Source organism: Mixophyes fleayi, chromosome 1 (genome assembly GCF_038048845.1).
Source record: "Mixophyes fleayi isolate aMixFle1 chromosome 1, aMixFle1.hap1, whole genome shotgun sequence".
Classification (NCBI taxonomy): Eukaryota; Metazoa; Chordata; class Amphibia; order Anura; family Limnodynastidae; genus Mixophyes; species Mixophyes fleayi.
The window spans coordinates 288844925-288872379 of NC_134402.1; the positions used below are offsets into that span (position 1 = coordinate 288844925).

Sequence of the window (27455 nt, forward strand, 5' to 3'; positions counted from 1 at the left end):
CCAGTGTAAGTGGTTTTAAAACCTTCCATGGAAGAGGTGGATATATGCAAGAAGTACTTATGATTACCATGCCCTCTGACCACAGATCCCACAACAGCCGTTTATGCAAGACAGTCTAACGAATGAAAAATGTTGGGAGTTTGTATTTGCAGAGAGGCCTTTTCTCGGACAATTAAGTGACATTTGGGTAAAACAGAGTCAAAGGTGGACATTACTTCTGATTAATAGCTATGCCAATATAAAATTGAACACATAGGAAATAGCAATTCCACTAGGATCATGTTTATATACATGGTATAAAATGTGCACCTGAATGAATTTCAAATAAACCATGCTTTCATTAGTAATAGGCAGGATTTCAGGGCTTGCCTTGGAATATTAGATTAGTTTGTCTTCTTTGCATGCAACATGACACCACTGTCTCATCTGTGTTGTGCTTATGAAATTATTGATTATGCTGTTAATTTACACACAAGAAATACAATATTTTTATTGTTTTAAATTTAGATCCTTTTAATGTATGTTAAACTAAAAAGAGTGAAGAGCTTATTGAATTGTTTGAGCAAATAACACGTTTTTTCCCCCAATGTCATATAATATTGATCACGAGAGTAAAGAAACTAGCTTACTGCACAAAAGTTTAAAAGGACAAATATTTTACTAAATGTTTAATACATTAAGCATAGTAGAAACCATCCACTATTCAATACATTGGTAGTACAATACTGCTAATGTGGCAATGCGTGTATGGCAAAATGGTGAGCAATATCCATTAGTAATATATGATCATGATCAGTGGTTGAAGTGGAAATTTCAAAGTGGCAGTATGAAAAATGTAATGGGAAGGTAAGTCAATGGAATTTTATAGTTTTACAATGAAGGCAGTAGAAGTGGCGTATACACCACCGTATACAGCCCACTTTTCATACACTGACAGGAATTACTTAACAATGATCAGGTTGCTCACTGACCACTGCGCGCTTCTTGCTGTCAGGGTCTGAGGAGTGACAGTGACTCCCAGTTAAGGATGTATAAAGAGGGTGGTGGTGGAGAAGCCTGAAGATGGTTAAATGTCAGGGGTTGTCTAGCCAATCAGCTGCCGGATGAAGCATCTGACATGCTGTTCCATTCACGCTTTGTGCAAATCTCCCATATATATTTGTACTTCAGTTGTGTGCAAATTAAAAACAAATATTGTAATTTTTGAGCTTCATTAAATCTACCCACAGGGTAAATACCACTTTTAGACTTTAGCATCAGGAAAATTAGCATTTTTAAATAGCTGCCCTCCAAAGCTTGCAGCCTGAGATAAGAGTATCATTATGGGCATACTCCAGACTCCCCTGCTACCACCTAGGTCCTGCCACCAGATGTGAAGTGCTCACTTTATTTCATGGTAAGAACAACCCTAAGAAACTAAACTATTCATGTTAGTATTTTAATATTTTCAAGTTCTACAGCTGCCACGTTTCTCAGTCTGGAGAGATCCCTGTAATTGTGACTGTTTGGGAGCTTGGCCAATTGGTAATTAATACAGTGCTCCTTCTATAAAACGCCAGCTTTAAAGGCAAAACTGATGCTATCGTGGCATATGCTCAAACAAATATTTTAATGCCCTATTGTGTGGAGAATAGATGTGGGGTCAAGCAAGCGTGGTGTTATCAAGAGACAGAGCACTGTAGATTACATCCACACTGCATTGAATGCTTTACAGAATAAAAATGAAGTAACATGAGCATCTTTGAAGATCTAGTCGTCTTTTTAACACACATGAAGTAATCCTGGAAAAATAATGCAATGCAGACCATGTGTACAATGTCTGGAACCAGCCTATGCTTTGCATTGACAAAGTGAATGACTTGGAACAAGCAGTAACAGGGTGGAGGATATAACACCACAATACACCCAAGGCACTAGTCATCAGCTAGAGAGGGAACGTTATTGGACAGTATGTGTTAGAAATTTCAGTAACATATGCCAAATGAATTAGTAATGATGGTTAAGCGGTTAGGTACCGGCATTAAGGCCTTTATGAAAGCCAAACAGGGTCTCTCGTGCAATTGTAAATAAAGTTAGTTTTACCTTTTTCTTCAACATATATTTCTAAATACAAAGGCTTTTTGGGGAAGAATAAAATAAAGTTTAAGATTCATTTAGCATTCTGTGACTGATGGGGATGAGAGTGAAGCATGAAATCAACATTATTTATTTAAAGACGCCACAGAATCCATAGCGCCGGACAACCACCTTACAGATACAATAAATATAATGACAGGTACAGATAATATCCGTTGCATTAATACAATTAAGCATAATAACACCTCTATAGATTGTCATGAGTTAAGCAATAACAGCATGAGGTAGTGGAGGATTGAGCTGAAAACATAATATCAAGGAGGGACGACTGAGACAGGCATGAGGCATTAGGAGGAGAGGACATGTTAAGCAGGAACATCAACACAAAATCATTCCGAGCAACTGTTTTTATAGTGATTATCATCTAGATTTGTTTAAAATAGAGCAATGTGCAAATCTGCACATTTGTAGCTGATCAGTAGGTGAAGACACAGAAAAATATATTATAATATTATATATATATATATATATATATATATATATATATATATATATATATATATATGTTATATATTATAATAACTATTCATCAATTGCTAGGTTTAGCTGATAGTTTTTAGCCAGACTTACTCCTTAATTCAATAGGACCAGGAAAATGTCTTACAGTTTATTTTCAGTGTCCATAAAATACTATTTTATTTTCAACCCAATACATTGCTGTGATTTCATGTTACTATATCTTACATACAGTATAACTGTATACAAGGATGAAATAGCTTTGCAAGGACATACTAAGGATCATTTATGAAAGTGTAAAAATAAATCTCCAATAATGCAAATACAGGTTGTGCTTGTTTTTGTCCAAATGTGGCTGATTTAAGCAATTATTGTGGCTATAAGAGGTGTGTAAAATGTTGAACCTTCTAATGGGGAGAGCTGGGTGGACAAGAAGCATGAATGCCAAGTTATGCACCTACATGCAAAAAAATTAGGTTTTGTGCATTTATTATTTAAATGAGCTTCAATGGGTTGTGAAGGGACATTTAGTAGGTGACATTCCAAGTTTAAAGGGTAAGGGGACACAAAGCATTTATTTCCTTTAAAAAGAGCCTATACTTTCACCTTCTAGGCGGAAAGTGCATATCAAGGTACATTTAGTAACAAACACATTAAAACCCATTAATAAAGACAGTTCTGATGTAACTTCTGCATTTTTTAAATGATCAAATGGGTAGTTGTAGAGTGGTATTAGGATGGACTTAAAGTGAATTTTTTTTTATTGTTTCCCCAATACACATTTCCAGTCACTCACAAAAGATCACCCTGAATGCTTATGGGTGCAGTTAGAAAAACCTGAATGAAGCTGCGCTATGGGCCTGCTCCTTGTTATACGAAACTCGGGCAATTCTGTGCAAATAGGAATGTACTACATCCTTTGTGGTCCGTGAATGACCTTCAAAGTATTTCATAAGCTGTGTAACCTCACGAGAAAACACACATATATTGTACAATGGCTGGTAGACAATTGGTTTCTTACTTGGCCGATTCATTTTCTTTCAGTTCTTCGTCCAGTCTGCATTAGTAATAATTTATTGAGGTAACAAAAAAAAAAGGGAAAGAAGCAAGCATAACATAAGCAAAGCCAAACAAAGCCAAGACAATTTGGAGCAGTCTTACACATTTTTAAAAAGGTGCTGTATTCATTTACAATTCACATTATATTGTGCAGTAGGCAATGAAGATACAGTATCTGGGCATTGTTACTAGTTCAGTTTCCACACTCATTGTCAACTCTTCTCAATTCCCCACTAACCTACTCATCTACTATCTTTGTTCTCCTAGTTACATACACATACTGAAATGACACTGTCTACAAAGTGAATTGTATCTCTCTCTTTCCTGGAATCTGTAGGATTCTCCTGTACGAGAAGTTACAGTTTGCTTTGTCCTGTGCAGTCTGTGGCCAGAAGCTTTTGGACATGGGTATAATATTTTTCAAAGGAATACTTCCCCAGACAGGATTGTCCTGATTGAGGAATCAAACACAAATATTTCTACTTGCTATGTGAATGCTCTCTGTGTACTAAAAACAACTGTGGATAAGTACAATGTATCATACAGTAACAAAGTAGTAGTAAAAACATACTGGTTGCTTTTGAAATTGACATGGATCCTAGTATTTATGTGCAGTAGGGAATGCACACTTTAAGCTCAATTGGGGCAGGTACTGATGCAAATGATTACATATCTTATGTACAACACTGCATAGTATGACTTGCGCGATATAAATTAAAATATAGTTATGGGGGTCATTTACAAAGGCACGGAAATGAGAAGGAGTAGCTGAAAAGCTATTTCTTCTCCATTTGAGACATACTGCACCTATTGTAAGAACACTCACATGGTAGCATGGTGTATACATTGCTGTCATGGATTATTTAACGCATAATTGAGGGTCCAATGAGCAGTATGTATTATCTAGAAAAAAAAATCAATGATAGAAGTTTGGCCAATGTGAAAGTAAGAAATACTCAGTTTCTCTCTCAGACCAGACACTCGCAAAATTTTGCGCATAGCACCTACGCCAAAAACATTTTTAACAAAGCTGTGATTATTTTTCTAATGTATACACACATGTGTTCATAAGGATACACTATAGGAACTCTTTTGTAAATCTCAATAAGTATGCTATGGTTAAAGCCTTTGTGACATTATAAAGCTATTTAGTTCTGCTCAGTGGTTGGTTCTGTCATTCAGAACCTATTAATTATTTATTTTCCTTAGTGTGCAGCATTTCAAATGCAATAAGACTTTCAGTCCCAATCCCGATTAAGCTGAAGGGATCAAGCAAAGAGCAGCAGGAAATTGGGAAACATGCTAACTGCATAGGAAGCAACATATCCTGTTATCCCACAAGATTAAAGCAAGCTGCAGCCAAACAGAGAAAGTCAGTTCTATTTTATTTAAAGTGTTTTAGCTATTATTTTTGAAAGCTAAGCTTAGTATCAATACCTTGAATTATAAATGCCTTACATAACATGCAGGTATAGCTAGGCATTGTAGCTGCAGAGGACAAAAATAATCTGCATTTGTGAGCAGTTAGTGTAAGGTATATGGGCTGCTAAACTTTACCTCATGTTCCTTGGAAAACATCTTGTTTCTTCATACCTTCCAAGAGAAAAGTGGTTGAGTGGGGGGATATCAGGGAAAGAAGCTAGGAACTAGGGAAATACATTTATCTAGTGAAATTGAGTTGGTTTGCAGCTGCCTATGCACACGTCTATCCATTTGTTTATTTCAGAGTATGGCAACAATACAATTATTGTGTTTAGAGCTGAACTGTCATTAACGAGAGCAAATCATTGATCCCTACAGACAATGTATTCTAAAAGTTCCTCAATGGAAGCTGGCAAATATATCACATATATTTACATACTGCAGAATTCATTCATGTAGGCCTAAAATGTAATGCGTTTGGGTAAGTAATAGAATACAACAGGCATGTGTGATGGAAATAGTTAAAGTAGTGAATGATGTGTTCTTTCTTAGGAAATTCTTTATCTTATCTCTATCAGGTTATAGCAATAAAACTACTGATAACATTTTAGTTATGGAATATCCTGTTTCAGTAATACTTCTTAATTGACTTCCTCTGTACCCATTTTGCTATCAAATAACTACCGTATTTGCCGGCGTATAAGACGACCCCCAACATTTCCACTCAAAATTATAGAGTTTGTTATATACTGCCGTATAAGACTACCCCTCTTCCGCACACCTTCCACACACACACACTGTATTAAATCACTGGCCCCCACACACACTGCATGAAGTCACTGGCCCCCACACACACACTGCATTAAGTCACTGGCCCCCACACACACTGCATGAAGTCACTGGCCCCCACACACACACTGCATGAAGTCACTGGCCCCCACACACACTGCATTAAGTCACTGGCCCCCCCACACACACACACACACTCATATATGCTGATCACACACACACTCATATATGCTGATCACACACTCTGCATTGACATGACATAACATAAAACAAACATAACATAACACATACTAATAACACTTACCTTCTTCTGCTGTCACTCTTCTCTGTCCCCCTCCTGTCACTCTCATCTGTCCCTCTCTCCCTCTCTCACTTTGCCCCCTCTGCCGCGCCCCAGCCATAAAAAAAAACCCAGAAACACTTACCAATCCGCGCGGCGCCGGGACCCAGCATCCTCCTCTCTCACACAGACTGTCACTGATATATGACAGGCTGCGTGAGAGAGGAGGATGCTGGGTCCCGGCGCCGCGCGGATTGGTAAGTGTTTCTGTTTGGGTTTTTTTATGGCTGGCCCGCGGCACCCCTGAGACCCCTGAGTTTGGCACCTGGCGTATAAGACGACCCCCCCCACTTGGAGGCATGTTTTTCAGGTCAAAAAAGTCGTCTTATACGCCGGCAAATACGGTACTTGATTTTTTCATTGAATTTCCTAATGTAGAAATAGTATAAATATCAAGAGCTGTGCATAGAATGATAGAACATGTTGCAGCTTATTATGATTTATAATGTTGGGAGTGACTCTACCTTCTCGTATTGCTGATGCCATATTGTACATTGCATCAAGTAAAGACTGCTTCTCAGAAATTTATAAACACATATTTTATTTAATGACAGGTTATTTGCTTGTGTAAGGCTTTATAAAAAGAACACTAGTTCAAAGGCTTTGTATTTTGCAAGATGTTTTTCTAGCTGATTTTCTTATCTGAATCTGTTTTTATAAAAAAAAAAAATGCTGTGATATCATTTTGTGACTCTACTTACATATGTATATTACTATATATGGATCATACTTGTTTGCCATCGTACTGGTATTTGCTAGCAAGCTCTCTCACTGAATGGATCAATTTTGGAAACAAATAGAGGTCTGCTCAATCAGCGGCCAAATGTTCTCCTGTGTCATATTGTAAAGATAACACTCTGTGCCACATGACTACGATATCACTTGTTCCTAGTGAATTGATAGGCTGACTAGTAACACTGTTGACACCAGAAGCATAATTAGAGTTCTGGTGATCCCAGTTAAAATATAGTAATTTAGTGGTACATATTATGACAGGCCAGTATGTTCTACCACAAGTAGCATTAGATACAAGAGAACATTTGTTCTTTACTATAGAATGATCAGTAAATTGCCTATGAGCCTTGTTTCCAATTGAGTTTTTAAGAGACTTTTGCCTACTTTACATTGTACGTGTTCACTGTATCATGAAATCATAGCATATGGATTGGCCACAGATTGTCGTAAGGACTGTTGATTCAAATGGATGCCTTTTCAAGAAGGTGTGGTCTGTTTTCACATAACTATGGGGAAATGCATGACAACCCAAAATTGAACAGTGTAAAAAAATCTGTGTGAAAAAACAATATAAGCAGCGTCGGGGAGCCGGGGTATCCCCCGGTGGGCCCTGATGCTTCATAGCAGGTGCGGTGCAGGGGGGGGGGGCTATACTAAACTTTAGTGAGGGGAGCAGCCTATGCTAAACTATAGTGAGGGGGGCCGCCTATGCTAAACTATAGTGAGGGGGGCCGCCTATGCTAAACTATAGTGAGGGGGGCCGCCTATGCTAAACTATAGGGCGGGGGGGGCTGTACAAAGAACACTATAGGGAAGGGGGCTGCTACAATATGTGAGGGAATGGGGGGGTGGTTGTCTTAATAGTACATGGGTGGAAGGTAGGCTATTAATTTAATGGTGGAGTTTAGGTGGGGGCTAACTATTTAATGGATGCTATTTTATTTGTGGGGTGATAGTGGGGCAATTTAATTTATTGGTGGGGCCTATTAAATTAAGATGGGGTGATGTGACCTTTAATTAAATGCTGGGGTGGTTTAGGTCTTTAATTGAATGTGGGGCTGAGTGTGTGGAGGAGGGGGGCTGGAGAGAGGCCTAATTATTAAATGTGGGTGCTGTTGATTTAATGGCGGGGATGGTGGGAGTTTTCTAAATTTCATGCCCATTTTTTCCCCCAATAGGGCCTCCAAGGAGCAACTGATCTAAAGACACCAGCAGCCACAGGTGATGAAAGTGACAAGACAGGTAGGAGAGAGCAGATTAGTCTGCCAACTGTCCTGAATCTGGTGGGGCAGTCCTGAATTTGGGTGACTGTCACGCTTAGTCAGGATTTGGTCCAACTACAAGGACAATTGGGTGGTATGTCCCGCTTCACACTACAACTTGTGAAGGCAAAGCTGTATGCACCTAACAGTAGTGCACACAGTTTTGCCTGTGTATTAGTCTATAATTTGTCTAAAATTATAATAAATGTCTTAAGTTCACCAGGCTCCCCAACACCCCCTTTGCAGAGCTACATGGTATTAGGTGGGCCTCAGTCATTGGTTTCCCCGATGGGCCCCTCATGCCCCAGTCCGACACTGACAAGGAGAGGTAGCTTTCACCTCCCCCACACCTACACCCAAGTTGTGTGTTGGGTTTAAACATAGCTTAAGTTACAGCTGGAGAACAAAGGAACTAATTATGAGAAAATAAATTATCTCATACCTGTATGCACTGTCCTTGTGCTTATGTAGAGCGTGAGAATGAAATATGATTACCTCTGAAATAAAGCCTTGTCAAGCTTGTTAAGTAACTAAGTTTCAAATAAAGCAAACCAGTGTATTGAAAATAGACGGCTGCTTTTCTTTTGCCCATATGTCAGGAATTATTGTTTATTTTATTTTTAGTTTTAAAAAATAACTAAAAACGGGGAGTGTATTGCTATTAAAAAACACAGTGAAACCTCCCCACACCCGTTTTTGCTAGGAGACACTACAGCTCTAATATATGGGCTAATTAGATAATGTCTCATCACAGTGATACTCTGGTAAATCTATAGCTAATCCAATTGTGGAATTTGCTTAATGTGGGGAGGTTTCACTGTGTTTTTTAACACATAGCATTACCCAGCAATACACAGTTATAGCTAGTGGTAATACTAGTAATCTACCTATACATAAGTCCACATATTATGAAGGATATATATGCAGACAGCATTTGTTTTTAGTATATTTTATTATATTTCGCTTATTTTAATCAATACTTAATAAAAGTTACATTTTATTTAATATCAATTAGAAGCCTCAGTGCACCTACCAAATAACTTATTTTCTTTCTCTTAAACTTTCAGTGTAATATAAGTTAAGGTAGCACCCCATATCGATACAATTTTGATATATAGAACTTAATGGGTAGTAAGCTTCTAAACATATGATTTAGTGCGACAGTATCTCTTATCTCTTTGTACAGAAACTGTCAGACAGATTATTTGAACTACATAAAGTGTCTTGAAAATGTATTCACCCCAGAACACAATTTTGACATTTCATTGCATCAAATTTAAAGAACAGAAATTATTAAATGTATATAGTAATCATACATTTTGCCCTCAACATTTCTGCCCCCCCCAGGGAGAGATGGGTAAATATTTTTTCATCTCAGTGTTGAAATTTAATATACACTTATCCAGAGAGATGGCTCAACTAAGTATTGACCAAGGGGGATAAATACTTATTTAATGATATTTCCCTTTTTTAATTTTTCTCCAGACATTTCTGTTACCTTTTCTTTTTAGGTGGTCTTACAAATAAAAAGTCTTATTCTAAAGAAATCTACATTTAGCTATAATGCTCCTATGTGTCTAAAGAAGGACTGCGCTTAATAAAGTCAAGAGCTACATTTCACAAACTGGCACACATATGTTCTGGAGTAAGTGTGCAGCTGAAAAACTATGCAAAGAAGAACTTGCACAGTGATGCTGAGCACACTCATGTCTATATTAAATATGCCTTTGGGTTTCAATTTGGTTCAAGTAGTGTTGATGATAAATATTCAATGTATGAAATTATTTTTTAGATAAGATATGTAATACTTAGTATAATGTTAATAAATCTGTTTAGTAACTAAATCATAGTAAATAATAAAATGGTTATTTAGTGTTACCTATTGGTGCAAAATGCCGTGATGTACACTGGCTGTTAAGTAATTATGACAATTGGTACTTGTTACTGTGTACTGAATGGGATGTTTATTTTAGCTCGAGAATCTGTGCATTTTTACTTATGTTCAGTAAGTGTATACTTTTAAAGCAAATGCCCTACTTGAAACCACCTTAAAAAGAATCACACATACAGTATATTCAACTTAATGAATATGTTCTATTAGTGGGAAGTAGGTAGTTAGATAAATACTGGCTAAGGATGTGAAGCATTTAGTGGAAATTTATTTAACCTTGTGTATTTTTTAACAGGTTGGACATGTTAATGGTATTATTCATCAGTCTAATGCATCTTTCTGAGAAATGCGTATTAAAAGTAGTACCAGGTACCTTTGTACCAAGAATTGACCACACCAATATTTCTAAGGATACCAGCTACACCATAATTTAAATGCACTATATGGATACATAAAAGGGCATGATTGCTGTCAGGACTTGTCCTTAACACTGTAAATCTGTGTGTGTGTGTGTGTGTGTGTGTGTATATACATATATATATATATATATATATATATATATATATATATATAGAACAATAAATATATGAGGTATTGGTTCATACCATTTGAATTCTTTATTTAAACAGAAGTGAAGTTACCGAGAATTAGAGTAAATGCACAGAAGTGGTTATGATGAAGCAAGAAGAATGCTGAATCAGATGGATCTTGGAAAGTGGTTATATGCATCATTAGGTCAATAACACTCCTTCAATCTTATTATTCAGTATTATATGTTTTGTTGTCTGGCAGTGCAATCCAGCTGGCTGACACTTTTCCCACTGCAAGAGTTTCCCAAAAAGAGAGACACATCAGGGTAATGCTTTTCCATTGCATCCTACTATTAGCTGGAATGGGAATCCCCATCGATAAGTGGCTCCACCTGAGTGCAGGACATATAGTAGGAACTATAATAGGGACAAAATTCCACACCCTAAAATGATTGCGGTGGTGGTTCTCCAAGTCACCTAAATAAGACTGGAGGGAGCTCTCCTACTTCATATTCTAAAGTATAATTCCAAGCCATACACCCCTTGGTTTATATTTTAATCAAAATATTTTAACTAACAACACAACATTAAGGGTCATTTATTTGGAGTATTTACATTTATCTGGAGTAGCAACTCTTTTCTGGAGTACCTACTCTAAATCTCATTGAAGTGCAGCTAAAATGATTGCTAAGGAGTCAAAAATGGGATAAAAAGTGTTTTTTTAAAACTACACAGAAATAACACTTTATAGGTTGGCTAGATCGCAGCTAATGTTATGTTATATTGCTGAGCAAAGTAGGAAATAGCCAGCATTCAGCCACACCAGTATTTTTTTAGGGTACCAGCTGCACTACATAAATACAAAAAAGATGTTTGTGTTGTCAGTGATTGGCTTACCAGTCAGTGTTCATGAGGACCCTTGACAATGGGTTGCGAACTTAAGTGTGTTGATCAAAATATGAACCAATATCTCATTTTTATTGTGCTAGGTACATTCAGATTTACACTAATAACAAGAGCTAACAATAATTTTGAGAATTTTAAACCTGAAATCTTATTAACTATCTTATTTGTGTGAGCAAATGGTTATGGCTCTTTCACTTTATGATGAAATACATAATGCTGCAAATAAGATGAATTGAGATTTATTTGAAAAACAACATATAATAGGTTGATAAAGTAGGTTTACTGGATAGGGGTTCTGGTAGGACTTACTTGACAATACTTTCTGGAATCTGCACATACTCCATTGGAATCAACTCTCTGAGCTCAGCTAAACTAGACACATACTTTATCTTGCTGCTGAACTTGGAGCTGAAAAAAAAAGAGAAAAAAAAAGTTTTAAAATACATAGAACCATATTCAATTAAAATATTTTTTTGCACCTATATTGCTACCTGATAAGTTAATTGGCCTGATTCATTAAGGAGCGTAAATGGCGATACGTTGTGTATAATGTGCACAATGACTCTTCGCATGCCCGGAACCGGACAATACACTAGAGAACACAGCAGCTTCCAATTCCTCTTCGAGCGCAAAGGACACTTATGACAGCTTATGATTTCAGAGATGGAAGAGGCGGATGCACAAGGGCACTGCACAGTAAAGGCCCTGCAGACATGTGTGACTCAAACTCTGGCCCACGCAGAAGTACGTTGTTCAGACTTCAGGTTTGCACCTGCTCAAGGTCATATCTAACTGATGGATGATGATGACCAAACACAGCATTCACAACTTCGTCATCTAATGGGAGAGTGGACTATTCACCTGCATTCCTGCACACACTGATCTTGTAGTAAAACAAGACTGACAGAGAGAGATTGCTATGGTGCCATTTCCTCAAACGTAATGTTTATATTAGTGTTTGATGAGGATTATAGGATTGTTATAAACCAAAGACGTAGGTGTATTCTTTTATATTTTAAAAGCACTGCATACTTGTGCGATTGTTGAAATTGTCTCTACTTTCAAAACAATTTCATACATTTAAACCCGTAAGTATGAACATTACCAATTTTTGTCTGTTTTTAAATGTTATGTGCATGTTGTATATAGTTCCTACACGCTTGCATAGCATACATGTGCATTGTGCTTTAAAAGCTTATAAAAATTGTGTCAGGTGTGATATAATGCCTGCTGAAACCCCATTTTGTTTTATACTTTCATGTGCGTATTACTTTAAATGCTTTTAGTAAACACAGCAGAGTCGAGGCAATGCCAACATATCTTGCCAGGATATCGTCACAGTGCTTCACTGCGACAACGCAGAGAAATGTATAGTTTTTATCTCTATTGTACCAATCAAAAGACTGAACTCATTTATATAACAAGCGATTTCGCAATGCTTATACAATCAAAGCCTTTCTAGAATCTTCTACACATTTCTAATTAGGGCAGTGGCTTTGGGCCTATTGCACATGCTCAGTATTAAACCAATAGAAAGTCCGAGATCATGTTTATAAATTATATGCAAATGATGTTGGGGTCCTCGTCAATAAAAGTTATCTGCGACATAACCTTGCCTGAGCTTGGGTTGCTGTAGAATTGCCAAGCACCTGTTACAGCCAAACAACTGTTTGTTACCAGTAGACTTCCTAGCTTTTGAGTTTACGTGCCAGGCTGACACTGAGAAAGGCGGGGTCCTTGGGAATAATCAATATCTGTGATTAAACATATATACTGGATGATCTGTTGGAAACAGCTAAGTATTTTCTGATATTTACTCTTTGTATTATGCTAACGTTGTATTATATTTAATCTTTCATATTAATTCTTTACATCAAATAAACTATAAACCTGTTAGACAATCTGAGAGTTACGTGTTATTTAATCCACTGCACCCTGAACCCACACTCTACTATGTATGCCTATATAGTACCATACATTTGTTTTTTTTTGTTTTTTTAATTTAATGAAACTGTAATGTTTCTTAAATTTCATGTCATGTTTACTTATACATGTTTTTAGACTATTTTACAGAAACTTGGGGATGAGCATCATTAAATCTATGCTAGTAGTAAGTATGTCTATACTGTATGATGGATGTACAAGGAGACTGCAAAATCTGCAATTGCAAAAGCAAGAAGATGTAAGGCCACATGGTGACGATTGACTATTAGATACTGTTTTCTATCACATTGTTCTTTACAAGTAACCCTTTGTTGTCCTAAATACATTGGTATGCACTGTAGCCATAATTGGTAGGTCTACCGCCTTTCTTTATAAAATATTAACAGTCTTTGCATTATGGCATTACAATAGCATGATATCATGTTGAAATATTTTCCAAATAGTATGTATGTTTAATTACTCATTACTAATAATTATTATTTTTTTATTTCTTGTTAAACTCTATAGGATTCCAAAGACTATTGTGGGTATAAAGAATATGGGATTTCATCTTACATTACATATAAGTACTTTTTGGTCTTTGCCTCACATGTAATGCTTAAAGTAAATAGACAAAAAACAAGGAAGCCATTTTTTCCCCACAAATTTGTGTATTGCAAAGCTAAATAACAAAGTCTATATATATATATATATTTTTTTTTAAAGCCCACTTGCTCCCTCGGCCAATCTGGGCCCATTAGGAGCGGTGGTTTCATTAGGAGCTGTGGTTTCATTAGCAACGGTGGTTCGCTTGCCCTGACTTGTGGTTACTCATGATGTGGAATGCAACAGTAGTGGAGAAGCAGAGGGAAGTGGGACAGCAAGCAGAGGGTGGTGGAGCAACAGGGCATTGAGGCAACAGGGGGAGGTGGGGCTATGGGGTAAACTTGGAAAAGATAGTAAAGGTAAACCTGGAGAGAATAAGGAGGATAAAGTTAGGGGCGGATACGGAGGGTAAAGCTGAGGAGGATAACAATGTAAAACTTGGGGCATAGGGACCTGGGAGAGAAATTTGGCAGAGGGGCAGGAGTAAGGAAATGTGGCATAGGGGAGGGAGAAGAAACATGTTGCCTAAGAAAAGGAATGGTAGCAGGTGGCATTGGGACAGAAGGGTTAGTGGTGACATATTGTGCAACGAGGTTGGTGACACGGGTCAAGGTAGTGTCAGTGTGTTGGAAAGTGTGTAGGAAATGTGTTAGTGTTGTGCTGATTTCATGTGTGGTGTTTTCTAGTAATTGATCTGACCGATGGAATACATGAAAATCCATACACAATAAGCAATGATAATAAGTAACCTAGCATATGTAAAAGGGGTTACTTCGTAATCTTATGGTATTTGTTGTATAGATCATATAGAATATGGGCTCTGATATATAAGAGGATATTTGGGCCTGTTGTTCATCTAAAATGTAGAGGCAAAATGTTTATAAGTAAAAACCTTAGCCCTTTAAGTGGGGGCAGGTTGTTGTCAAACCTAATTTAACTAGAAATAAAAATCTTTAGCTAAATATGATAGGATGAAGGCGATAACTTAAATACCATACCTCGTAACTCCAAACATGATGGGTGGAATAATGTATGCACTTAAGTACTAAGGTCTAGTCAAAGTGTAATGCTCAACGTTTAGTTATGCTAAGATCAATCGCCTCAGATGGGACTGTTAAGAAGATTCCAAACAGAGCACTGACCTACAGTTAGTATTTTGAATTCTGTCTGTATATCTCTATATTTTATATATTAGGAAGCCTACACACAGAGATGTTGGTTGTCCGACTAGGGTTTTATTGTTTTAGTCTATTGTTTGTATTTCTCTTATGTATATTGTGTTTAAAAAAGGGATAGGATATTGATCTAAACGTCTAACATTGCATTCGTTTTTAGGACCCTATTTATTTTACTAATGATTGAACCTCAAAATCTATATTGAGACCTTCAGGAATGAGTGTTTTCAAAAGGTAAATCCATTTTAGTTTTGTTTATTTATTTTAAGAAATCGCCACCTCTCCAAAAACGCATATTACATTCTATATGCGTTCTTTAATGAATTAGGTTTACTATATTCAGTCTTATTACTTGACCTATACATCACCTTGTGTCATGACACACTACCCATGCATTATCTCAATATCTGCATTATGCATTACGGTGTGTCAAGTCTAGATGGCTGGCATAGATTACTTCATGTTACAACTTCAATGCTCCACTACATGGTTCAGAGCTGTTTGTAAGTAACTAAAATAGTAATGCTAGCAAAGAAGTTAAATAAAGTCCCTAGAAATTAATTAATTATATTTTTAATGTAGCCTTTCTTCACTTTTCAAACATCCAAAAGAATGAAAACTAGATGCAAAACTAAAATATCTAATATGTGAATGAACCATAAAACAATAACAAATAGACATTATAATTATATACACAATGCTATCCACACAATTTTTTTCATATTTGTCGACATTTGAGATCTCGCTGCCATGTCATGGGGACGTGACATTGGGGACCATGTCATAAGGCACCATCACCTCTGTGAAACACTATTTTCGGCCTTTTACAACAGGGGCTGTGGCCAGGATGGCGTGATGCACTATGAATCATATCACTAGGCCTCACCTCCACCCACTTTACTAAAGCAGTGGGTAGGATGCGGGAGGTTCTCCCTATGAATTTTATATACCAACATACAATGTTATAATGTTTGAAGGGGTTTATTTATTATAGGCATTGTTTACTTATGGGGATCATAATAAAGGTTATCATGTTAGTGTTTTCACACTTTTGTTCAATTTTCCCAATAAAGAAGTCACTCAATTTTATTTATTTATTATTTTGCTAGCAGGCAATAATATAATCTCATATGTTAATGACAATTAATATTTTTATTTAAGATACATTGACTGGGGTTAAAACACCTTTTTGTATTGAATCTTCATCTCCTGTTCATTCATTATTTTCCCAGTTTTGAAATGGAAGAGAGAGAACAACATGTAGCCAATCATATCATTAGCAGATTCACAGCAGCCCAAAGTATTTCAGGATATGAGAGTGCTGACCTTGTGGTAGCTAGTGACCTGTTAACTCATGTGATTATGTTAGTGAGGGCAGTGATGTATATGACAGGCAACTTCATAATGTGAGGAGGTGCATATAGTTAAGCAGTAGTAGGTACTGTGTTTCTGAAATTATGACCAAAAAATTAACTAAAATGAAAATACAAACATTTACATTAATATGCACACTAATGTAAAGCATAATTTTGCATAGTGAATGCAATTAAAAAAAACATGAATGTTTTAGTGGAGGGAAAATTGAGTGAAAGAGAAAAACCCATAGTACACACAATCATATTAGATTTACTTTTTTCATGTCATTCATGTAAAGTGCATATTAAAAATACTACAATTACCACGGCAGAGGAATTTTTTAATAACCAAGTGCATGCCTTTTATGAACTAGTAACAACGTACTGTGGGTGGAGCTAGCAATTTCAGGTCTTGCAGTAAAAGGTTGTTTTAAAAAAATTATTATCCAACACAACCAATAAATTATGTTATCAGTAAGAATTTATAATTACCTTATGAAAGGTCGTGTCACTGCTAATATCGTTCTGATGAACCACGATGGATGAACAATTATGAATGACTTCAGGTTCTTCCTTAGCCTGTATAAGGGATGAAATTGTTAATGCATAAGTGTGATACAAACATCCATAACTGTAAAAGTGGAGCCCAGCCATATCCAGACTTATGTTTTGAGCTTTTTGGCCCAAACCTCTACCACAACCCATACCTCATATAAATGCATTTATTATCCTTTATTAGGGTGTAACCGTTTATTTAATTTTGTATTATATTATGGAAGCTCTACAAGTTGATTGTTATTTACTTTGGGACTCTCTTTGGCTTCCTGTTGGTTAGCAAGTGACCTGAACTTTCTGGGAGACCTAATACACCGGAGCTGGCACTTCGTGGATGATGTAAAATAAATCGGATAAGATTTTTTTTGTGTTGATGTACGTGTAAATTGCCTGTGAGGTATTAAAAACATTTTTTAAATATCTGCACTATATGGTTGTTCCTCTCTCTATATATATTACATACTGCAAGTGATTTCCTGCCAAGTGCTATTTCAAATTGACATACTGCACTATTAGGTACCTGCCCTTTTCTTAGTTTTTCACAGATTTTTATCCTATCAAACAATGGGCATATAAAGGACAGCTTCCACCTCTCACACATATAGAAGATTAATCTCTTGGTTGACTTGTTGGTTGAGTTTATATTGACTCTTAAATAACTAAGCCGCAAATATCACTTTGTTCCAGAGGCTGGCTGGGCTGGGGGTAGGGTGGTCATATGCCCCCCAGGCTGGTCCCATAGTGGGCTACCTTGGGCTGGGTCACTGGGCTACATGCATTTATTTTTCTTTAAAATGTTCCTAATAGGCTGCACACCAAAAACTTGGTAGGTATTCAATCGTCCGCGTTACGCACAAAAGTAACGCGGCTTGCGCACTATTACCGTAATAGTGTGCTTAATTACCATTATTACGGTACCTGTGACCTCGGCTTTCAGGGAGCTGCAAGCTGAAATCCGTCTTAGAATTACCGTAATACCAGTAATACTCTTAACGCGGCGTTACTTTTTCGAGTAACGTGGGTAATTGGATAACGATCAAGTGTTTGGAGTGTGGGAGGAAACTGGAGCACCTGGAAGAAACCCATGCAAACACACAGAGAACATACCAACTCCACACAAATAGGGCCCTGGTTAGAATTGAACCATAGCCCAAATACTGTGAGGCAGCAATGCTAACCACTGTGCTACTGTGCTGTCTATAAATGAAATAAAATGTAATCAGTGTAATTAAAATAGTTGTTTTTATATGCTGGTAGACATACATAGGTAGAAAATGCCCCTGAGAAGAAAAATGACTAGTTCAGCTGGACTGCTTGTTATATTGAGAAATAAGTATTCAAGATAATTTCCTGGCAGTGGCCCAGTCATGTTAAACAGGGACTAAAGTGAAAAGATAACTGTGGACTGAATCACCTGTCTCAGTGAGGCATTTCATCAGTATTAAACCAGGCAAAATCAAGTTAAAATAAGCCCTTGCCCCAGTTCACGTAACCCACACCCCATTTCACACAAACCGTGTACCAATTACGCCCACTTCCTGATCACCCACAACCATTTTGTGGTGAATCCAGAGAGTCACGGGATCCTCGTGAACTGATAGCATTATCGTGAATGAATTGGCTCAACCCACAAAAGAGAAGATAATGGTAATGTTGGATTGTGCAGGCACCTGTAGCTAGTTAAACAGTTAATCTAAACATTTTGTATAGATAAACTTTCCCATTGACAGCATTTGAAACAAATTCCTACAAAGCTCAAAGAAAGAAATAACTTTATATGTACAGGCACTTGGCTCACATCTAAAGATCTTCCTGTGTTAATGAGTACCCCCGTGTAGTGAGTAAGAATCCACCAAAAGGTTACTAATTTTCTGAGTGTTCTCAGTGTGTTGAAGGTACCTACAGTATAATGCACTGTGGATGCCTTATTGATGTGGGTGCGTAAGAGGCTGAGGGTGAGAAAAAACATCTTAGGAAACATAATTGGAGAACACAGAAAGAAAAAAGATAAAGCACTGTTGGTAATGGAACAAACCAATTAAATTTATCATAATGGATTCATAACACTATTTAAACTAAAATCAAATATTTGATTTATCAACACATCCTGTTTAACATTCATTTTTCTTTGCTGCACTTAAGAATGTAGCTTTTTTTAACTTGTCGTGAAACTTTCCAGCCATTTCTTTGATATTTTGATTTTGATCCTACAAGGCATTTTTTTTTTTTTTTTTTTTTTTTTTTTTACACCTCTTTAAAAGATATATGCATTTATGTAAACCTTATTTTTAATATTTGATTTCCTATTAATGCAGCGCTGTACTTATATACTTTAACCATAATTAAATATACCTAAATCTTCTTGAGCAGTTGCACTTATTCTTAAATGTATTCATTTTAACACTTTGTTTTGTATTTCCTTGTCAACCTATGCAGTAAAGTGATAATATACAAGGACACAAGAACAATGTATGACGCTCTATACCAGGTCTGGCCAACCCCTGGCTCTCCAGATGCTGTAAATCTACAACTCCCAGCATACCCTGCCAACTACGAACTGGTTATTGGCAGGCAGAGCATGCTGGGACTTGTAGTTCCAAAACACCTGAAGAGCCACAAATTGGCGAGGCCTGCTCTATACTGTCAATTGGATCACAATGCCTCTGCACAGCAATGCAACAACAGGAAGACCACCATAAGAGGAATAAGGGTCATGTATGAAACTGCAAAAGTGCAACACCACAGCACAAATTAAATGTTGCTAGGTTGTGCGCCTATGTTTGCTAAAATGTGCCCGTGTCTCTGGGCATGGCATAATGGGTGAAGATGCAGAAAATGCAAGGGTGCAAAATTTTGCTCCTTCTGATGGGAAATGCTTAGCTCATTTGCCATGTTCTTTGGAGTATTTATGGGCCTTGTATATTACCCATATACAAGTCTTTAGCATCACCAGGCTCACTTTATTCAGGAAAGTGCATTATTTGGAACACAAATAGCAATAGAATAAAAATACTCAAATGTATAACTGTGACCTGTATTAAAGTCAGTTTCCATAAAATAATTTTGGACATGAATGAGTAGTATTTTAGAAGACATATGTGTACGTCGAAATTAAATATGGATTGAAGATACAGTAAAAGCAGGCACATTTTCGGTCTGGGAACACAATGCCCCAAATGGTTGCTTTTATCACTAGGCGTGCAACGTTGTATGCACTAAGTATATAAATAGTAGGGATGTGCACCGGCCACTTTTGGTGTCTCGTGTTTTGTGTTTTGGATTCGGATTTGCTTGAGGTTTTGGGTTCGGATTTGTTTCGCAAAACACCTGACGAAAGGTTTTGGTTCGGATTTAAGGTTTTGGATTCGGATTTATTTTGAAAAAAACATAAAAAGTGTTAAAATCAAGTTTTTTTGGTTTATTTTCACTCCTTCGCTATTATTAACCTCAATAACATTCATTAGCAATCATTTCCACTAATTCACAGTCTATTCTGAACACCTTACAATATTGTTTTTAGTCCAAAACGTTTCACCGAGGTAGCTTTCTGGACTGCATAGTGCAGTGGTCCCGGTACACAATTTGGTACCGGGGCCACAATATATCACCCTCAACTGATCTCAATTCCACCAAAAAAGTATTTGGACTGCGTAGTGGAGTGGTCCCCACAATATAATAAAAAAACCCTCAACTGGTCTGAATTCCACCAAAAAAGTATCTGGACTGCGTAGTGGAGTGGTCCCCACAATATAATAAAAAAAAACCTCAACTGGTCTGAATTCCACCAAACAAGTATCTGGACTGCGTAGTGGAGTGGTCCCCACAATATAATAAAAAAACCCTCAACTGGTCTGAATTCCACCAAAAAAGTATCTGGACTGCGTAGTGGAGTGGCCCCGGTACTCAATTTGATACCGGGGCCACAATATAATAAAAAAAAAACTCAACTGGTCTGAATTTTACCAAAAAAGTATCTGGACTGCGTAGTGGAGTGGTCCCCACAATATAATAAAAAAAAACCTCAACTGGTCTGAATATCAGGGAACAGATGGCGGACACCGGATGGACGTCTAAAACCAACATAGCAGTTAAGGGCGCAGTTCCTCTTTTTTGTGACTGCACAAACAATTAACGTAGTAATAGAAATGACAGTTTTTTTTTGTTTTAAATATAGAAAGAAAGAAGGTAGTACTAGAAATGGCAGTTATTTTTTATTTTTTAAATAGAGAAAGAAGGTAGTACTAGAAATGGCAGTTATTTAGTTTCTTTTAAATAGAGAAAGAAAGTAGTAATAGAAATGACAGGGGTTTTTTGTTTTAAATATAGAAAGAAAGAAGGTAGTACTAGAAATGGCAGTTATTTAGTTTCTTTTAAATGGAGAAAGAAAGAAGGTAGTAATAGAAATGGCAGTTATTCGAATCCCCAGGAGAGTCTAAGTGGGGTGAGCCACAGAGAGATTATTTCCCTCAGTTTCTCTAACAGGTTGTCAGTGTTGTGCTTCTTCTTAAAACCCTGAGATACATAACTACACACACTCGGCAAAGCTTTTACAAATTATCTGCGGCACAGGAGAGTACCACTGGACTGTACTTTAATAGCAGTACCTATTTTTTTTGGGTACAGCAACAGTGAATGATCGTAGTTAGACTTTTAAATAGCAGTACAAGCTAGATTTTTAAAATTTTCTAATATTTTTTTCCAATTATTTTTGGAAAATTTTTTATTTATTTTTTTAAAATTAATTTTTTATAATTTTTTTTATAAAAATATTTTTATTTTTTTTAACTTTTGGATAACTTGGAAATAACAATGCCCTTAGCAGAACAGACCACAGGACACAGGAAATACAGAAAGAAAGAAGGTAGCAATAGAAATGGCAGTTCCTCTTTTTTGGAACTGCACAAACAGTGATGAAAATGAAGGTGGAGCTGGTGGCATGTCACGGTCCTCTTCAGAGGACAATCTCCTGACCAGCAGGTCTTTGCACCGCTGTAGACTTGTGTCCGCCGGAAACAGAGACACAACATACGCTTTAAACAGAGGATCGAGGACGGTGGGCAGAATGTATTCCTCTGACTTTAAAAGACTTACCACCCTCGGATCTTGGCAAAGCGTACGAAGGGCTTCATCCACAAGAGCTACATGCTTGGTGGAATCGCAATGGTGTACCAGCTCCTCCCTCACTTTCTCCAGCTGCTTCTGCAAAAGCCTGATCAGGGGAATCACCTGACTCAAGCTGGCAGTGTCGGAACTGACTTCTCGTGTGGCAAGTTCAAATGGCTGCAGAACCTTGCACAACACGGAAATCATTCTCCAGTGCGCTTGACTCAGGCGCATCCCCACTCCTTTTCCTATGTCGTAGGTGGCTGTGTAGGCTTGAATGGCCTTCTGATGCTCCTCCATCCTCTGCAGCATATAGAAGGTGGAGTTCTAGCACGTCACTACCTCTAGTTAATTTAGATTGCAAGGCTTGTAAATACTTTGAAGATAAAAAAAGCAGGCTGCACAGACTGTGGAGCTAGAAAGTGAAATTAAATGGACCACGTTACTTTAGTGGCTATCTATGCCCCCGCCCTGCCCTACACTTGTAGTTGAATATAAAAAACCAGCCTGCATAGACTGTAGCATCAGATCCCTTCTCCACTAGGAGTAAAATAGAAAACTATTCAGCCGTTATATAATCTAGAATATAAATAGAAATTGGGAAAGGCAATTTGGTATCTGTCTGCATCATAATCATCAACATCCTCCTCAGCGCCAGCTACTTCAATATCCTCCCCCGGTGTACAACATTCACACCTTCATTAGCCAAATCTGTAACTGGACTGTTGGTGATCCTTCCAGCATATGCAGAGGGCGTGCTGCAAATGCTGGATGGAGTCACCTCTTCCCGTACAGTGATGGGAAGGTCAGGCTTCACAACCACCAACACCCTTGGACTCGCCTCGGGGATTTGTGATGTCATCTGTTTAGAAGGCAGAGTTCTTTGCTGTTTTGTTGTTGTTGCTGAAAGCATAACTCTCTTAAATTTTTTGTAGGGGGGGGGGAGGAGGAGGGCTTAGATCCTTGGGTGAAGCTGGACCACTAGTCATGAACACGGGCCAGGGCCTTAGCCGTTCCTTGCCACTACGTGTCGTAAATGGCATATTGCCAACTTTACGTTTCTCCTCAGATGATTTTAAGTTTCTCTTTTTGCTACTTTTTGAGAACTTGGGCTTTTTGGATTTTACATGCCCTGTACTAGGAGATTGGGCATCGGGCTTGCCAGACGACGTTGATGGCATTTCATCATCTATGTCATGACTAGTGGCAGCAGCTTCAGCATTAGGAGGAAGTGGATTTTGATCTTTCCCTACTTTATCCTCCAAATTTTTGTTTTCCATTATATGTAGCACAAGAGAGCGTACCCCTAAGCCACACACACTCGACAAAGCCTTTAAAAATTATATGCGGCACAGGAGAGTAGCACTGGACTTATACTGCTGAATCAGTGAACTTTGTAATAGCAGTACCACTGGACTTATACTGCTGAATCAGTGAACTTTGTAATAGCAGTACCACTGGACTTATACTGCTGAATCTGTGAACTTTGTAATATAGCAGTACCACTGGACTTATACTGCTGAATCAGTGAACTTTGTAATATAGCAGTACCACTGGACTTATACTGCTGAATCAGTGAACTTTGTAATATATCAGTACCACTGGACTTATACTGCTGAATCAGTGAACTTTGTAATATAGCAGTACCACTTGACTTATACTGCTGAATCAGTGAACTTTGTAATAGCAGTACCACTGGACTTATACTGCTGAATCAGTGAACTTTGTAATATATCAGTACCACTGGACTTATACTGCTGAATCAGTGAACTTTGTAATATAGCAGTACCACTTGACTTATACTGCTGAATCAGTGAACTTTGTAATAGCAGTACCACTGGACTTATACTGCTGAATCAGTGAACTTTGTAATATATCAGTACCACTGGACTTATACTGCTGAATAAGTGAACTTTGTAATATATCAGTACCACTGGACTTATACTGCTGAATCAGTGAACTTTGTAATATAGCAGTACCACTTGACTTATACTGCTGAATCAGTGAACTTTGTAATAGCAGTACCACTGGACTTATACTGCTGAATCAGTGAACTTTGTAATATAGCAGTACCACTGGACTTATACTGCTGAATCAGTGAACTTTGTAATATAGCAGTACCACTGGACTTATACTGCTGAATCGGTGAACTTTGTAATATAGCAGTACCACTGGACTTATACTGCTGAATCAGTGAACTTTGTAATATATCAGTACCACTGGAATTATACTGCTGAATCAGTGAACTTTGTAATATAGCAGTACCACTGGACTTATACTGCTGAATCAGTGAACTTTGTAATATATCAGTACCACTGGACTTATACTGCTGAATCAGTGAACTTTGTAATATATCAGTACCACTGGACTTATACTGCTGAATCAGTGAACTTTGTAATAGCAGTACCACTGGACTTATACTGCTGAATCAGTGAACTTTGTAATATAGCAGTACCACTGGACTTATACTGCTGAATCAGTGAACTTTGTAATATAGCAGTACCACTGGACTTATACTGCTGAATCGGTGAACTTTGTAATATAGCAGTACCACTGGACTTATACTGCTGAATCAGTGAACTTTGTAAAATAGCAGTACCAATGGACTTATACTGCTGAATCAGTGAACCTTGTAATATAGCAGTACCAATGGACTTATACTGCAGGATTGTTTTGGGATATTTTTTTTTTTTTTTTTTTTTTATAATTACTTTTTTTGTAATTTTTTTTATAACTTTTTTTGTCATTTTTTATAATTTAGGAATAATGTGGAAATAACAATGCCCTTAGAAGGACAGAGCACAGGACACAGCACCACTGGACTGAACAGGACACAGCACAGGACCCAGCAGCACCACTGAACTCAGAAGGACAGAGCACAGGACACAGCACCACTGGACTGAGCAGAACACAGCACAGCACAGCACAGAACTGAACAGCGCAGCACAGCACAGCACAGCACGAGATATAGCAGGACAGAGGACCACCTAACACAACCTCCCTCTACCCTGATCAATGCCCGAGTGAAGATGGCGGCGACTAGCGGGGAATTTATAGGATCCGAGTATCGCGAGATCCGACAGCGGGATTATGACTCAGAGCCTCGGTTTCAGTTTTGCAATTGGCGGGAATACCCGGATCTGTCTCGGATCCGGCTCGGATCGGCAACGTTCGGGTGGGCTTGGATTTCAGATATCCGAGCCCGCTCATCTCTAATAAATAGGCACATTTTCACAAAATTAAATAGCCTTGATATGTTGCATTTTGTAACTGACCCTTCATGTTTTATTTTTTAATTGTGTTTTATTGGCATCTAAAGGTTTAAACATGCCCTAATAATGCTGAAAAATACTTATATTAGAATAGGTTATAACAGCTACTAGCCCTGCATCTGCAATAAGGTTGCTTTGTCAACCTGTTTTGAACCTTATCTGACTGTGGTAATCACAGCATAGTGTTCCATGTCTCACACAGAACTCTGAGCATAGAGAGGAAGCGCCTTCAACAGGCTGAGAATACGCCTTCCTCTACTTCAGCGCACGAGTCTCCTATGTCTCTGCTTTATTCTCTAGTGGTCAATGTGGTTATCAGAGTGGACAAAAGGAAGCGCTTTAAACCCTACCAGTTTTGCTGTGATATGGAGCTTTATCAGAGGGAATGAGAAATACCGACTGTCTGTGAACATATATAGGAGCATATTCAATTGACGGCGGGATCACCGAAAATCCCGCGCTCAAAAAATATTACCGTTATTACGGTAATCCTGCGCTGGAAAACCGTTAATACGGTAATTTACTCGCTGGATTTCAGCTTGCAGCTCAGGGAGCTGCGAGCTGAAATCCAGCGAGATATTACCGTATTAACGGTAATATTTTTTGAGCGCGGGATTTTCGGCGATCCCGCCGTCAATTGAATATGCCCCATAGTGTCAAATCACTAATCCGAATGAGCTCTCAGCTCCACATGTTGTTCTGTAAGACTATACACACAATACAAGTAATAATGGCAATATAAATAATAAATATATGTGCTAATAAAAATATAAAATCCATATGTCTGTATTCTATATCAGCCTAGTGAGACTATGCCAAAGGCAGAATTGTTTATGGGCAACAGAATAATTGCTTGTGTTAATACAATAGGCATATAGCTACTTTGTCAGACTATGATTGTTTCTGCCTAGCAAACTATATCTAATGATGGATATTAGTTATAACATAAATATGACAAATGTCATTTCTAGCAGGGCATCCCAAGGACGTGACCAAATCCCAGGTGGTTAGCAACATTAGCATTTTAATGCAAGTCTGTGGAAAACTGCAAAAAGTGATCAAAACAAATATACGATCCCACTAACCAGACATGACTTTACACTTAAAAATTAGTAATAGTTATCAGTCATAGGTCAACTGGGACAGGAAATTGCTTCCGACTTGTTCAGATAGCAGCTGACACTCCTTCACCACTGGTATCATGACTCATTTATATATAAATGTGACTAAAATAGTTTTGTTTAAAGCAGGGCCAGTTTATATAGCTAGCTTCATTGTCGAGAAATCTGCCAATAAAATATAAAGGAACCAAAATGATGTACATTCATTGCATATTCACACAATTTACCTCACTTGAATTCAACACACAAGTAAGATGGCAACAATTTGACAGAGCTAGTAACAGGATTTAAATATGTCTGAGATTTTAAATTTATATAGATGTCTAATTTAAGAATGTATTTTTGGTAAACACTTTCTTCAATAAAATGAGTTTCCCCTGTAGCACAGGCATGGCAACCTATGCACTGTGGCAGGTAGATGTGATGATTCCCTCTATCATTTTGTTTCACACAGAATTTAAATCATACTTGCCAACATTTCCGAATGGGCTTCCGGGAGCTGCCAGGGAGGAGGTGGGCGTGCAGGGGGCGGGGCTATGAAAATTGTGTCATTTTGGCCCCGCCCCGTGATGTAATGACGCTAACCGTGTCATTTTACAGTGAAGGCAGGGCCAAACGCCGCGATTCCGGGTGAATCGCGGCGTTTGAACCGAATTCTGCCCAATTCACTAGGAAGTGGGCAGATCAGTGAGTTTGCCCGGGATGCAAGTTTATAAAATTATAGTACGAAGTGGTCACCCATAAAGCAAATGTGGAAATGAAGATTGTATCGCAAGAGCTTTACACCTTGCCCATAACTATAATAATATCTAGAGGCAG

At 37.7% G+C, this 27455-nt stretch overlaps 1 protein-coding gene across 13 annotated transcripts in view; it reads right to left on the bottom strand.

The window, feature by feature from the left end:
- LOC142155213 (protein prune homolog 2) overlaps positions 1-27455 on the bottom strand; it is a 132032-nt gene that overhangs the window by 6299 nt on the left and 98278 nt on the right. For 4 of the 13 annotated variants that reach the window (XM_075211009.1, XM_075211010.1, XM_075211006.1 and 1 more), the window contains 4 exons: positions 17078-17164; positions 11836-11934; positions 5209-5244; positions 3614-3649 (listed from right to left, as the gene is read on the bottom strand). In XM_075211009.1, coding sequence (XP_075067110.1) covers positions 3614-3649; positions 5209-5244; positions 11836-11934; positions 17078-17164 — 258 coding nt within the window. Of the gene's footprint in view, positions 1-2082; positions 2117-3613; positions 3650-5208; positions 5245-11835; positions 11935-17077; positions 17165-27455 lie in introns of all 13 variants that reach the window. The other 9 variants (XM_075211011.1, XM_075211015.1, XM_075211007.1 and 6 more) reach the window with 4 other exon arrangements.